Source organism: Lepidochelys kempii, chromosome 7 (genome assembly GCF_965140285.1).
Source record: "Lepidochelys kempii isolate rLepKem1 chromosome 7, rLepKem1.hap1, whole genome shotgun sequence".
NCBI lineage: Eukaryota > Metazoa > Chordata > Testudines > Cheloniidae > Lepidochelys > Lepidochelys kempii.
Genome location: NC_136386.1, coordinates 77,719,716 through 77,735,463, shown reverse-complemented (window position 1 = coordinate 77,735,463; position 15,748 = coordinate 77,719,716). Strand labels below are relative to the sequence as shown.

Below are 15,748 nucleotides of genomic sequence, written 5' to 3'. Positions count from 1 at the left end.
AGATGGACTGAAACCCACAAAAGCCTAAGAATTAAACGTAAAATTACAGACTGACAGTGCAACCTTCACTAACAATGTGTAGCTATGTACCCCAGCCCATTGTATAAGAACATACACTATCCCAAGACCTCTGGAATGTCTAGGCACAACAGCATGTGTTAAAGATCCAGTCCAGACTTTTAGCTTTCATTCTGAATTTCCTTCATTGCCTTCCTTTTAAATCAGAACCTTAACATTCCTCCTCTAACATACTTTTTTTGCTTCTTGGAAATCATCATTTAGAGGCAGCTCTCATTTCAGACTCTGTTTATCTTCAAATGTATATTTAGAATTACACTGTAATGGTGAGACTACTTCTACTGGTTTATTTTTAATATGAAGATACTGTCACAAACTATTTTGTGTGTCACAGAATGTGAAAACTAGCACTAGATGCCATAAAAGCTTAATCACTGCCCTTTTCCCAGCAAGCCCATAGCCTTAGATTTTGAGTGATTAGGTTCTAGGTGATTATTGCTGTTAGTAACTTCTAAAGTGGAGGCAGTCTAAAGTAAAAAATACAACTTCTTGAAAAGAATCTGCACTTACTTACATGAAAAAATTATACTCTAAATTTGAGACGGTCTATTGGGAAACAAAGAGGACTACATTGTTAAAAAAAAAAGTGTAGTTAAGAGAATACTGCAAAATGATTTACCTTGGCAACAGCTTTGCTTTCAGAATTATTGTTGGAATCTTTAACACCATTTAATGAATCTCTTCTCTGTGGGCATGGCTTCTTTTTGCGTGGTCTGCCTTTAAGATTTGGCGCTGAAAATTAATTGAGAACAATTTGAGCACATTCTCTTATACAAGATTTTTAACTGCTGAAAGCATAATAAATCATTCCAATGAAATCAGTCACAGATATGTGCACATCTATCTACAGGAAAGGCTCATTATGACATTCTCATCCTCTCTGGGTTACATCTTGATATACTATACATTTCTACATCATATCTCTCAAGGTGTATCTATGAAATTTCAACATATCTAATTAATATAAAGTCAAGCATTTGGCTCCAAAGAACACTTCCAGAAAGTCAAGTATTTCTGCATGGTATCAAAAGACTAAAATAGAACACTGACACAGAACTTTGCATTAATCAGCATAATGCATCTATTTTATCCAAAGTGTAAGTACTAAGTGGTGTTTTAAATATTTGAAAATATTGGTCCTTCAGAAGAGTTTTGAAATCTTAAACTTCCCAACAAATCTAATGAGTTTTAATACAATATGTTATTCCTATCAAAGTTCTTTCATTAAGAAAAAACCCAAAGTATTTCTAAAAGTGCAAAAGTATTAACGTAATTGATTGATGGTTTCATAAAAACATAATAGTTAGATACGATACATCTTAATTAAAATGAATGACTTCCAGTTTTATCCAATACTTAAGATGTTTTGGTAAGATAGCTGTGAAATACCATACTGAATAAAGCCTGGCCATTCTGAGCTATATTTAGAAAACTAGTATATAGGTCATATAAGAGAAAAAAATATCAGACTTCTCTTTCAATTATTATAGCACAAGACCACTTATAACCCACATACAGAAATAAAAGGCAAAGCAGATGCTTTGTTCAATATTTAAAATGTACTGCATATGCTTTCAAATTTAAATCAGCCCAAGTCACTAGACTACTCCAGCAACGTTAAAAATGATAAACAATCATTAACTAATGACTATACTGGAGAAGATAATTTGCTTTAAACCTTTAATTTCTAGGTAACCATTGTTTTCATTACTTCAAAGGATGATTATAACAATGTCAGAAATCTAAACACCACAAACCTCTTGAGTGTCTTCTAATGGTTTCTAATCTTACATTTGTTACATAGTAAGCCAGTGATTTCAGGACATTTTACATTTTAATCAGTTTGCAAACACAGTAAAGGGCGCTACTTTGATTTTATACTTTGAACAACAGTGTCATTTTTGGTTTGTTTAGAAGAAAAAAAAAAGATAGCAGTCCTAGGTTTAAAACAAAAAGTCCAAAAAAATTCCGTTTTTGTTTCAGCACTGACACACTGTAAAACATCCTCTGAAGCACATTCTGCTTATTGAAAAGTACCAGAGGAAGCAATGCTGAAATTGTCCTCTGAGGCTAACATGCACAATGAAACAAAAAGATAAAGAAATTATTACCCATTCCAGTCGACAAACATCTGTCTGATTTATATCTGTACTCATGAATGCTACAGCATGTGACTGCACACTACATCCCTGGAAGTCTCGACTTGGTGTGGATGTCAGTCTTACACAAAATGAGCACTAGGAGTATTTGCTCTGTGCTTACAAATCCCCTCCCCCAGCTGCTCCATTACTCATATAAACATAGATGAGTGACTAGCACAGAGTGTGGGATGAACTCGCTGGACTTCAGCTTTTGCTGCCAGGCTGCCAGCTAGTGCTTTACTATCCCACCTTAATTTATAACTGTAGTTTGTGTTTTCATCTTAACCGTTTTGCTGATCCTGACTTCTTGTACACTGTTGGGACGTCATTTTGAGTTCCACAAATCCTAAGCTACACGGAGCCTTGAGGCAAGGTGTTAATATCTTGTTTAAAAAACACTGTGTTAAAAAAAAAAAGTTTCCTCAATTTATAACAACTTGGCACAAGTACTAAAATGTTAATGACCACCATAGAATTAATGGACCAAATTCATCCCTGGCACAATTCAACTAAAGTAATTAGAATTACAGGGATGAATTTTAGCCCAATATACTTTTATTTGAACTACTTTATTTTTATTTATTTATTTGTCTTTTTAGAAAGAAACAAGCAGGACTAGTTCAAGGCTTGATGTCTTTCAAAGACATTTTTTATCCTGAGTTTTGGCATTGTACTTTGTTTCATACTAAAAGCACTCCTAATGTTTTGTTAAAAGCTTTAAAAGCAAAAAAAAAAAAAAGAAGCATTTGTTACTAAAATTCCAGGTATATTGAGCTTGCATACGAATACAGTTTGAATTGGAACACTACATGGCAGGAGTGAAACAAAACTGTTATAAAATCAGGTTTTTTACATCATTTCAGTTGCTAAGGAGTTGCAGCAGAAATATTGCTCTTTCTAGAATGCTATAGAACTACCTCACATATGACATACTAGCATTTTACAATCTAATTCAAATCATATATACAAGTAACGGAAAAGCATGAATATAAATTAATACTGACAAGAGCCTTTCACTCTGATGGCTTAGGAGAAGGCATTTGCCTCTAAGATCCACTCCATAAAAGAAAATATTTGAAATATTTCCATTCACACTTGAAACATATACATCAACATTTGCTCCCAAACCCATTACAGATATTGTTCTAAGACTGTTTAAATTTCAACTATATCCATTTTGTGCTCTTGAGCTGTGATAACTGACTAAAGCTGAGTGAATAATTCAAAACAAATCATGTATTTGACTAATTTAGCCTCCTTTTCAGCTTGTGGCATGTTCATGAACAAACTGCTATTTCCTTGAATTTGTTTATTCATAGTTATTCCTACTGCAGTTTTTAAAAATACTCTGCAGTTTGATTATGAACAGTTTTCTGAGAGAACTGGATATTCAAGATGTGTTGGCTGGTTGTGACTGATCAGATAATTCACACAATTTTTTTTTCCTGTTCCCTGACTGGATGAGAAATTTTGGCATGAATACTCATGTATATATGTGAATGGAAAATTTGGTTTCTGGGAATACTTGCGCATATGGTTTGAAATTCACTTTCTGCAAACATTTTTGCAAATAAGATCTGATAACTTCAGTGGTCACAGAAAGTCAACACGAGCAAAACAAATGAAAGTGAAACTCTGAACAAATAGTTATAGAAAACTGATGTTACTTATTTGTCACCATTCTAGTCAATGTGACCTACCCCATGTCCAAAAATGAATCTGGGAGGTTTGAAATACTATCAGTTTAAATAAAAGCCATTTTTGCTGTAAACTTGACAACATATTCCTCTTTTCCTACCTGGCTGTGCGGAAATTTTCTCCTCCTATAGCTAAGGGAAGAGAGCAAACCCAGCCACTGAAATGCCACTGGAACCCTTGGCAGAGTGCAGCACACACTCATCAGCATGGTGCAGTATATCTTAAGGGCTGAAAGGTGCTTGGAACCTCTCCAGCAAGTGTACACCACAATGAATCCTGAAAACACAGCCCAAATCCAAGGGCTTCAGTTTCAGCTCTGAACGTCACTGTACTAAGTTGTGAGATTTTCAAATTGGGATCTAGGCAGATTCTTTCTTAAAGCCCTTAGCTTCTACACACTTGGAATCCAATTCAATCTTCAGTTACAAATAAAATGTATTCCGTCAGGTCATTCTCGTCCCCATCAATAAGTTACCACATAGTCTGGAACAATTCCATAGCACTGGAGATCTCTGCTCCAGGGGGTCAGGCATTCAGATAATAGATGTGCTGAAGTTCAAGATGCATGTGCATTGACAGTGCTGTGTGGTAAAACTTGCATAGCACCTGCTCACAATATGAAAGGTTCAAATCTACTTGTCTAGGCCATGATTCAGCAAGGTACTTAAGCATATACCTTTCTTTTATGCATGTGAGTACCCCCACAGAAATCAATGAAATTACTCATGTGCTTAAAAGTGGACCCTGGTCTTCAAGATTAAAGTTTATTTCAAGTTTAGTAGTTCACCAAGAGGATTAAATTCACTCACAAAATTTATATATATAAAAAGAAGTTATCGTCACAGTTAAAATTGTGATTCAGACAGCAATCTAAAACAGAGCAGGAAAAGACTGCACTGGAGAATGCTACTTCAACTGCTGAGGTCTGCCAGACATTTCAGGTATGTCCAGGTAAAACACACCCAACTGTGCTGCAAAATGTAGCAGGCATGAGCTAACATTCCATAGATTTCTCTGGTGTGCTAGTCTATTACTTTCACGTGCATTTAATAATTTTGCTGGCCACTTTTGCTAAATTAACAGACAGAAAGGGGGCCTAATACATCACTCTGTTCTGCCATTTTGCAGCAGTGTGATTTCATTAATTGAGTGGAGAATCAGACCCTTGTTTCTTAAAATCTGATTTTCTCCCTCACAACCCATCTGCTCTTCCTACTTGGTCATGCAATGAAGTCATAACACTGGCCAGAAGTCTGATGCCATGGACACAGGATTATGACTACACTGCAGCATCAAACAAAAGGTGCAGATGAAGAAAGGTTTATTTCAAATACAAACATTTGTAATAGTAAAACAATAAAAGGGAAGTATAACAAATTACTGACAAAGTAAATGGTATATGTATAGTATGAATGATCTTGTTTTTCAGTTTACTACTTCCTGGTAGTAAAGTCCTGTATTCCTGATTAGATGAAAGAGCATGAAATGGAAATAGCATGAATGTCAACAGTTACAAAAGCCATGATGACAACCATCCCTTGACAGCTCTTCCCATACAGGAAAACAGCTTATTGCCACCTTAGCTGTAAATTCTCAGGAGAAATTATTTATAGGGATCTGCTCAGAGATGGGAACACTTTTTTTCCTGTGTGTGAGGTGGGATGAGATTTGGCAGCCCAGTAAAAATCATATACACAGACTGTGAGAGGGTATTTCACACAGTTTGATATCAGAGGTCAGTGTCTATGGGAAGATCATGGACACTTAACCAGCGTGATCAAAAATTTTGCCACATGGCAGAAAACAAAAAGGCAGCAAGTCATTCACTGATGCTGGGGTGGGGGAGCAGAGAAATGTAGACTACTTATCTCCTTGCCATTGAGGGGAGAGGGAATACACTCCAGGGACATTCACCTCCATGGAGGCTAGGTGGAGTTATCGCTGTCTCCTTCCCTTGGAGTTAATGTTAGGAAGGGAGATGGCTTTCATTCCCACCAAAGTCTCTACTGGGGTCCTGCCAGCAGAGGCTCCTGAGGAGAAGCTCTCTATAGTCACATCCCCCACCTTCCTGAGCCATACCCATCTATTTTTTATGCTGCACTGGCCCACTACATGCAAGGATGGCAGTGGTAGCCACTGTGATACACAGCAAAGCAAAGGCTGTAATTTATTTCCCTACTAGCTGGTGTGTGTGTGTGTGTGTGTGTGTGTGTGTGTCCCCTTAGAATATTCTAGCCAATTGGTGAAAGAAATCAAGTTTAACTATCATTAGCTGTGTTCAACTTTTTCTGAATGTTCCCTTTGTGGTTATCCACAAGCTCCTTCCATAATGACAATCAAACAAAAGAAACATTGCACAATCCAGCTCTTGGTAAGTTTATGAGTGTGAAAGGAAACATTATGTTCATAAATTTCTGACACTTTTTCCTCTGTCCAAAATGCACACAAAAACATGTTTTAAAAAGAAAATTAGGAGTTGGTCCTTATCATGACTAAGTAGCTCTTGGTATCTTGAAAATAAGATTTAACCATTCTGTGCTTCAAGCTAGCCCACCTCCTTCCAGACTTTGGCTGAACATAATATAGCTTTAGAAAATAAATCATAACAAATGCTACAAGAGTTTTTTTTACATAGACAGACTGCAATTACCCCATATTATATGTAGCACAACAAAAGAGGGCCAAATTATCTGTTGGTGTAAACTGGTATAGCTTCATGGACTTCAGTGAACCCCTGTAAAAATTTGGTCCAGGGTCTGTTAGGCCCAAAGCTGACTGTTAATAGAACTGCCACAGACATCAAAGATAAACATCAAAGCTCCAAAGTTCCTGTTACCATGAGTGAAATATATGTGGCCCTGTGCTCTGCCTCCTTCCACATCCTTATGAGGGTGCAGCACATACGGGAGCAAAATGGAAGACAGTTCTACAGGCTGCTCCCTCCACATGGTCACCTCTCTCCCTCCCGCTATTCAGAAAAAGGAGACCTGGTAAGGGTGTAAGGGAAGCCACATTTAGCAGCATGTTCTCGGGAGAACCATAGAAAAAGGGGGCATCAAGCTAAGGCTGATCGAAGCAGCATGATCATTCCTGTGTGCCCTGAGATCTTTACTCCCCCTGCCCAAAAGGCCAGAGTGGGCCGATGACTGATGACAACACACTTGCTGGCCCTGCTGTACTTTAATAGCTGATGGGGACTGCAGAGGGAAAGTCCCTTTGCAGGTCTGACCAGGAATCTGCAGGGTCAGAGGAGGAGCCACAGATCCCCTGCCTCCATTGGCCCAACCCTCTGTAACACTGCAAGTTCATCAGACCAAGGGAAAAAAGCATCCAGTTCATACCGCACAGAGCTATGGGCTTAGTTCGTTCCTCCCCATGCGTGTTTGAACATAAGGGAAAGTACCGAACATGGATTTCAAGAATTATTAAATAGCATATTTGAATTTTGGAACTATTATAGTGTATTCAGTAAATTCTATGCACTGAAGCACTGTTTCTCGCTACATATTGAGGCAACAGAGCTACAATACAATTATGTAGTACGTTTATGTACTGTTAAAATTCTGAGCCGTACACAAACCAAACTAGTACACACCTAAGCTCTGAATCTTTCCTTTCCTGAGAGCACATCCCCAGGATACTGGAGAGATCTCACAGCACCATGTGGGTACAGCCACACTGGACTGTAGGTACAGACAAAGGGATGGCAGCATGCCAGCCTTGGTGTTGGCCTGACTGGGTTTTGTAGGATAGTGTTACAGTTTAAAATATTTTTGGACATTGCTTATAATCACAAGTCCAACTAGTTGAATCCTCATGATAATACTGTTCTCTGGATTCGTGTATTTTGACGGACAGAAAAGACATGTTGTTATAGGGAGGGTGAGAAAAAGCGGCTTTTGCCCAGTTGAGATCCAGCAACAGTGGCATTGTGTCAAAATTGGTGCTGCAGCCAAGAGTCTTTAATGAGAGTGGAATGTATTACCTCATTTGTCATACCTGGATCACTTACGCATGCTAAGTCCAAAATAACCTTGGACTTTGCTGGCTGCTCAACAAACCATGGAAGTAAACAGTCCTGTAGTAATGCCTAAAACATGTACCCTTTCTTGATCACTCTACATTACTTATTCTAGCGAATGTCTAAGCAATTGTAATGCCCCTGATCAAAGTCTCAGACTTTTTCAGGGCTCTCTGAACTGCATAACTATTTCGTGATATGACTTCTCATCCTGGCCTCTAGGTTTTAACGTTTCTCAGAAACACTTAAAAAGAACAAAAAAGCCTATCACCACTTCCTTAAAAGAGGAATGTCCTGTTCTGCATTTCTGCAAGGTAGCTGTTCTGCATTTCTGCTTCTAACTTGTAGTGCCATACTGCTTCTTGCAGCTTGTAGAATTTATTTCTTTGTTATTGTTTTGTGGAAGGATTGGGGTGGAGGAGAAGCAACGGTACTTTTGCCTACAGCAAAGATGATTAGCCATACCAATACAGAAACCAAGTGACTTTGTAATAATATTCAGGGCCACAGTCAAATGAGGAGAGGAGGAAGATTTGGACATCTGGCATAGGACTGAAGGGATGATTTAAAACTGAACCTTGCGAAGGGTGGTGCAGATGCACTCGGGCCTTGAATTAAGGTAAAGAGATGGATGCTACGCCCTGGATCCCAGAAACCCCCAGAGTTGATCAAGTGTGACGGAAGGTGGCAGACAGTCACTCACAGAGAATGGCACACACAAAGATTATTATTACATGTTGCACCTTTTAAAACATAATTACTAGAAAGCCAACCACCTTATTAAAGAAGGGTCCCTCACCCCCCATACAAGGGAGCTTCCAGCATCCCACAGTATCTGGAAGATAAGAATGAACGTATCGCTGTATTTAGGTGAAGTCTCAAAAGATAGCCTAGGATTAGATTATCTCCAATGTGATTTTGGACTCATAGCTGCCACCTTGACTTCCTCCTCTTCTTGGCCTTCTTTTTTTAATATCTCTAACCTCATCCCCAGTCCCTGTTCCACATCCCAAGTTACAGGTTTTGCATTTAATTTTTGAAAAGTCCATGTATTGGCTACTGCCTCCTGGAAGCAGCACCCACTGCACACAGACTAAGAGAAGCACAGCTTCTGAGCTCATGCCATGAGGAGAGGGCGGGCAGTCGGCACACAGCATGGGATTGTGCAGATTGGGGTGAAATGAAAGTGGCCCATAATGCAAGGCAAAAGCTCAAATGTCAGGCAAGGGTGGAAAGTCAGACCCTAGTTTAGAAAAATCTCAGTCATTTTAATTTGGGGAAACTTTTCTATAAACCAAGATACAGGGCCCCATCCTGCCGTACCCTTCCCCCTCCTCATCCCCCAATGGAAATCAGTGGCAAACTCCTACTGATTTCAGTGGCAGCCAGACTAGGTTCCTACCTTTTTCAATATAGAGATTAATATTAATCCTTCTAACCCAACCTTCAGAACAATATTTCCCTTTATAGCAGGATTTTACTGCTATTGCTATAAATACTAGTCAATATTTGTGTATGTATCTGTACACACACACAGACTCAAGATAGATAGATATTCTGAGTGTCCAAAAAGTTTTAATATTAAAGTATTTTTTTCATGTTCTTCTAATCCAAGGACTTGCTCATTCTTTTCTGTAATTTATATACACTGTGGACTTATAATGGAACATGTCAGAATAAATCTGAAAACTATTGTGGACTCGATATCCTTGAGAGAGGCACTCAACAATTTTCTAACTCATAAGTATACAGTGTGTGCTTGTGTAACCATTTCTAAAGGTTTTGTTTTGGAAATGAGATATTCTATTCTCAATGTGGGGAAAATCAATTTGCTTCCTCTCTAAAGGAAACATTCCTCATTTGGAAATAAGTGGAACAGACACTTTTTTGTGGGGATTAATATGGAGACATTTGACTTGTTGCAGATTGATTTTGGGTTTGCCTTTCCCGCTCCCCAGACTACTGCTTAAAAAAAAAAGCAAAGACCACCACTGTGGGGATGACTATTTTAATTATTTTGTTAAAAATAGAAACACTGGATGTATTGCACATATCACACTAGATAATTAAGGGCCTGATTTTGCAGAAGACTGAATGTTTTCAAATTCCACTGAACACAATACAAATTGAAGGCACTGAACCGTGCAGGATCAGGCACTTGGACTAATTTTCTTCACTGCTAAATGGCTAGAGTTCAAAACTTTTGCTATAAAGGCTTGTTTCTTCCCTTTCGCTATGTTAGCATTGACGAAAAGAGTGAGTTTTTCGATGAAAAGAGTGAGTTTTTGGAATATTCACAACAGGAAGATGGACATTAAAGGTTAAAGCCCTGATTCAACAAAGCACTGAAGCACACACCTAACTAGCATGTAGGTAGTTCTGTTGGACTTCAGTGGAACTAGTCTCCATGATTAAAGTTAAGCACATGTTTAAGAGCCTTGCTGAATTCAACCCTACATCCAGTTCAACAGGGGAGCAGGATTTAGCCCACAAAGAAGAAGCTATCAGAGTTAATTATAAAGTAGGACATGTCTGGACTGTGGTAGAGTATCTGACCCTTGTTCATTAAAGTTTTTCTTTCCCCCAGTGTGAAACTGACTTTTAGCCTCCACACCCACAAACTTCAATGGACACTTGTGTATGTTGCCTCCAATTACAGTAGGCTCTGAACTTGGTATCAGACAAAACTGTATGCCGATCACAGCACTTGCAAAAGAAAATCTGACTCTTTAGAATATTCTGTGTTTTTTTTTAAACAGGGCAAAAGAGTGAACAGGAACAACTGATTATGTAATAGCCAAGACAAAAGGACTGCAAACACAGCAGCGACAAATGACAGTGCACTGCTAACCCGTGTAAATCAAGTAATCTCATCCAAACTGGGCAAAACACACAATGCGCCAATAGCAACTAACTTCTCATTAGGAACCTTTACAAAATAAAAGACAAACAAGAACATACAGCACATGTTAAGGAGGTTTTCCTGGCAACATTTCCTTCTATTTCTGACAAAAACTAGCATTCATTAAACTGCTCTCTAGCAGAGTCAGCACTACTCAATGAAGACATGACCTACATACCTTGATAATAAGATAGCTACATACCCAATCATTCCCACACAGATAGAAAGATTAGACACATCAGCTGAGCTGACAGACAGGTAAGAAATGGGCATTGTAATAAGAACCTAAATAGATACATAGAGATTCGCCCAAGAGGAGTAAAAAGGCATATTTCCAGTAACCTTGCTTTTGGGATTGATAGTGGGAGCTATGAAGCCATGAACACCTTACTGCTCGCATGTGGAAATGACAAATAAGTTATTTAAGCCCCTTATTGCATTACTCATTTGTATCACATCATTGTGGCAAGTAAAACTGCTTTACTTTAAACATAAGAATGCTATGGGTTCACTTTCTCCCTTTCCTTTTCTCAGAACTCTACCACTGCACTGGGATGTCATTATAATTTGCTAGAGACACTCACACTGGTTGAGGATGCAAGAAGTGAGATTAGCAGAAACTATGGCATGTACTCCGTTCTTGAGATTTACCTGTAACTTCCATTAGAATGAATAGCGTGAAAGGGAATCAGGTGGAAAATGCACCCAGACAGCAAGGGTGGGATTTTCCAAAGCACTCAGCCTTGGCCTAACCCTGCCCCTATTGAAGTTATTGGGTTACTGGTGAACATTTCACTCTAGGTGCACAGTATCTCCACTGTGCAGCATTGTGATCAACTGAAAAATTATTATTGGGGCCACAATGATCACAATTTTTCTCTAGTTGCTTTATGAGCCGAGTTCTAAAAAATGTGTCCATTTATGTGAGTACATGTTGGTGGTACCAACATTCCGCCTTCTCTCCAGCAATTTTCCAGACCCACATTTCTTTCCAGTAATCTTTCTATATCTAGGTGTGTATATGATCCTCTTCCGTAGTTCTCAACCACGGGTATGTGTAAGCCTGGGGGTACATCAACTCATCTAGCTATTTGCCTGGTTTTAGAACAGGCTGCATTAAAAAGCACTAGCTAAGTTAGTACAAACTAAAATTTCATACAGACGACTTGTTTATACTGCTCTAGATACTATACACTGAAATGTAAGTACAATATTTATATTCCAACTGATTTATTTTATAATTATATAGTACAAATGAGAAAGTAAGCAATTTTTCAGTAATAGTGGGCTGTGACCCTTTTGTATTTTTATGTCTGATTTTGTAAACAAGTAGTTTTTTAGGGAGGTGAAACTTGGCGTATACAAGACAAATCAGACTCCTGAAAGGGATACAGGTATCTGGAAAGGTTGAGAACCACTGCCCTATAGTATCCCTATACAAGTACACCTAACAAGCATTCCGAGTTAGAAATAACAATCCCTCACCCTCTCTTTGTATTGTCCCATCCAGTAGGAGATGGATCTTAATTAGTTTATAGGAGTTTTGTTTGTCTGTGCGTGGGCAAGTGAATGGATGTGTCTGCACATTGTGTATGTGCATAGATGATATATTTATTGAGGGAGAGCCACGTCAGAGAAATTAGTTTTGTATTTTTGGTTCAGAAAGCGGAGAGGACCACAGTCATTCTTATTTCTTGCAGGAATGATTTCAATAGTCCAGGTCCAGCTCCTGTTACAGTTTGTGTCCCACACTCATAAGCCTCCCTTGGCAGTTTCATCGAGCCCCTGTAGCGTAGCTGTCATGAGAGGCGATGGTCACAGAATGAGAAACTATCTTTCAGGTAGCTAGAGCTTTGAATAGCAACACAGAGACCTTGAACTGGGTCTGCATTCCTTGGGATTCAGACTTGGAGCAGGGCAGAGCACTGGGGTGATGTGTCCACAGTGACCTGAGTTACTCAGCAAATGGGAAACTGTATTTTTCCCCAGCTGGAGCTTTTTCAGGGAGTGCAAGAATGGAAATAGTAACCATAGTCCTCATCATAACACCAGAGAGGTTTGTGGTTTTAAATAGAATAGCCCTGATGTAAACCCACTGAGTTCAGTTTAATTACTCCCAATTTACACAGGTGTAAATAAGATCAGAATCAGGCCCATCTTTGTGTGATTAGTAAGCACTTAAACAAAAATCTATATACAGTGAAAGTATATTATTATTCTTTACATTTTAGTAACATAGAGCAAGGTTTAACATTAACTGTGAAGATGGTTGTGTAATGTTCTTTTGCAGTCAGTGTTGGTTCTTAGGAAATTATCTGGGTGGATTAAACAGAAACACGATTAAACAGTTTACACATTTCCTTGTGTTTCTGATGTCTAACTATAGCCGTGTTTGTCCCCATCTACAGAACTGTTTTATACCACATGGTATGCATATTTCAGCATCCAGCATTATTAACTCATGACCAACTGTCAGTTGATCATTATCTAACACATGGGGTCTACAAAAAATCCTTATTTGGGCAAAAGCAGCCTTCTCAACCACTCTGTCTATATTTTCCCCTCAGAAGAACTTTATTTGGATTATTATTTGCTGTCAATGGAAACTCAGAGGTTATATATGTAGAAATTTGCAGACAGGGAAATAAATCCTCAATGAGTTTAAACACTTAGTTGATATTAAAACCATCTCCAGCTTTGTTTAAAGAAAACTCTCAGTTGCCCTCTAGCGTTACATGAATGTCATGCAGAATAGCAGCAAGAGAGAGGGAAATACACACAAATTGTACAATCATGTTTAAAATATTCAGGGATGAACATTTTCAAGAATAAAGATCACAGAACTTATCCTAGTTTAATATTATGTGATCTACTGTACAGATAATATTTCTTTTAAACAATGAGGAGGAAGTTCTAACCTTGTGGAATTACAATTCTTTGTTTGAAACATGATGCTGGGATTATGTTTACCACTATAATTGCAATGTATGGCAAAATGATTTTATGAGTTAGAACCTCTGAAAAGAAATCACAGTACCTACTGCATTCTATATCGTTCATTCATAACTAAAAATAGACTGGTATATAAGCTGGTTCAGCTAGGGAACACAGGAGTCTGTAGAATTCCCTAACATAGAAGAGAGTTTGCAAAAGAATCAGTATGTTTCTGAAAATGGACAACATATATAAAGATTTACTATACAAAACCAGGTATATATGTACACTGTATATCTTCATATATACCCATTTTCATTCGATACAAAGCAAAAATATCAAATACAGCCTGAAACTATAAATTTAATAATAGATTACCAAATTAAGTCTGCACAATCACTTCATTAAAAAAAACATTTCAATGTAAAATACAGCTGTAGGGGTTTGGACAATTTCCTGCATAATAGATCCATCCCTGAAATGTAAATAACACCGGTATTAAAACAAGCCAATAAGGGTACATCAGGAAAAAAAGAGTACATGAAAACATAAATGCACTTTCCAGCCTATCCTGCCAAATCTTTATTTAATTTGAGTGCTGCTTTGATAAATCACTATTGCTTCAGTCAGGGTTTTTTTTTTAAATGTTCTGTTATTCTTAACACAACTCCAGGGCAGATTAAATCTTAACATTTGAAATATAACAAACCAACAGAGTTTTGCAATTAGAATTATTCACTTATTTCCTGTGTATCATCAGCATTCCTGAAAGAATGTTGCTATAACATTAAACAACAGTGTGATCTTTAGAAATACATGATTTGCTTGTTCTGTTTTTTTCCAATGCAATTGTGCAACTTTAAAATCCTCTTCTTTCCCAATTCCTTACTCCCAAGCATATGCCCTTGATAGTGACTTATAATGTTTATAAAAAAACAAGTTTGAGGAATTTTTTTTAAAAAGGACTTAAAAACCACCTACAGTATCACTCAATGGTTACACATTCAAAAAAGATAAATATAGCTCTATCTGGAAATGGAAATCCATAAAAACTTAATTATAAGGATTTCTCTTTTTAGTTTGACAAGACAGAAATGCCACAAGAAGTACATATGGCAATTCAAAAAACATAATCAGGGAAAAGGCAAAATGAACATTTAAAAGATGAATAGTTTAGATTTGCATAATCTGATATTTATATAGCACATTCTTTCCAAATGGATCACAGTGTTTTTCAATTTTTAATCTTGCTCAGCATACAGATTATAGCTATAGGAATCACTTTTTCCGTCACCAAAGTGCAGCCTCCTCTGGGGTAAATTGGGGCATTTGTTTAACAGCACACAGCAACACTACACAACCACATTAGGACAGGCAAAATTACATGCCTGAAACTAGAGTGGGAATTCAGGTATGTATCCAGGCCTGATCATATAATGAATTCTGCGTGGGTGGAGCTCTGCACACTTTGCAGAGCCTCAGTGGAGTTCAGTAAAGGATCCAGACTCCTCCGGGTAAAGCCTGTCTCTTACCATGTATTTACACAATGGTGGGTAGTTCCTAGGGGCCTCAATTTCCATCAAGGCCCCTAAGTATTACTGCAATAATAAGTAGAATATAATTACCTTATTATAAATTGCAGTTTGGCCAGATACAAGGATTAATACCCCACGCCTTGTGAAAGATGCTATGGGATTTTGAATGACCACAGTGGGTAAGGACTTCACTTTTACATATCATCTGGAAGGACCTCAGCACAGTGTCTTACCACCACCCTGGGGGAATGATTCTGTTCTGGCAGAAGGAAACACCATAAAGCCACAGATTCACCAACACTGTATCTGGGTTTTTCCAAAAAGTCTCCCATGCAAGTGCTTATCCAGCCTGATGCTGCTTAGCTTAGGAAACCTGACAAAAATCACAACTTAGAGAGAATAAACACCAGAAGTGTCTACATAGCTACTTTTCACTAGC

General features: G+C 38.0%; 1 protein-coding gene across 2 annotated transcripts in view; it reads right to left on the bottom strand.

The window, feature by feature from the left end:
- ARID5B (AT-rich interaction domain 5B) overlaps nucleotides 1–15,748 on the bottom strand; it is a 147,383-nt gene that overhangs the window by 45,549 nt on the left and 86,086 nt on the right. Inside the window, exons 1-2 of one of the 2 annotated variants that reach the window (XM_073353423.2) lie at nucleotides 2,190–2,361; nucleotides 698–810 (exon numbers count right to left, since the gene is read on the bottom strand). In XM_073353423.2, coding sequence (XP_073209524.1) covers nucleotides 698–810; nucleotides 2,190–2,193 — 117 coding nt within the window. In that variant the 5' untranslated portion in view covers nucleotides 2,194–2,361. Of the gene's footprint in view, nucleotides 1–697; nucleotides 811–2,189; nucleotides 2,362–15,748 lie in introns of those variants that run through there. The other variant, XM_073353422.2, reaches the window with a different exon arrangement.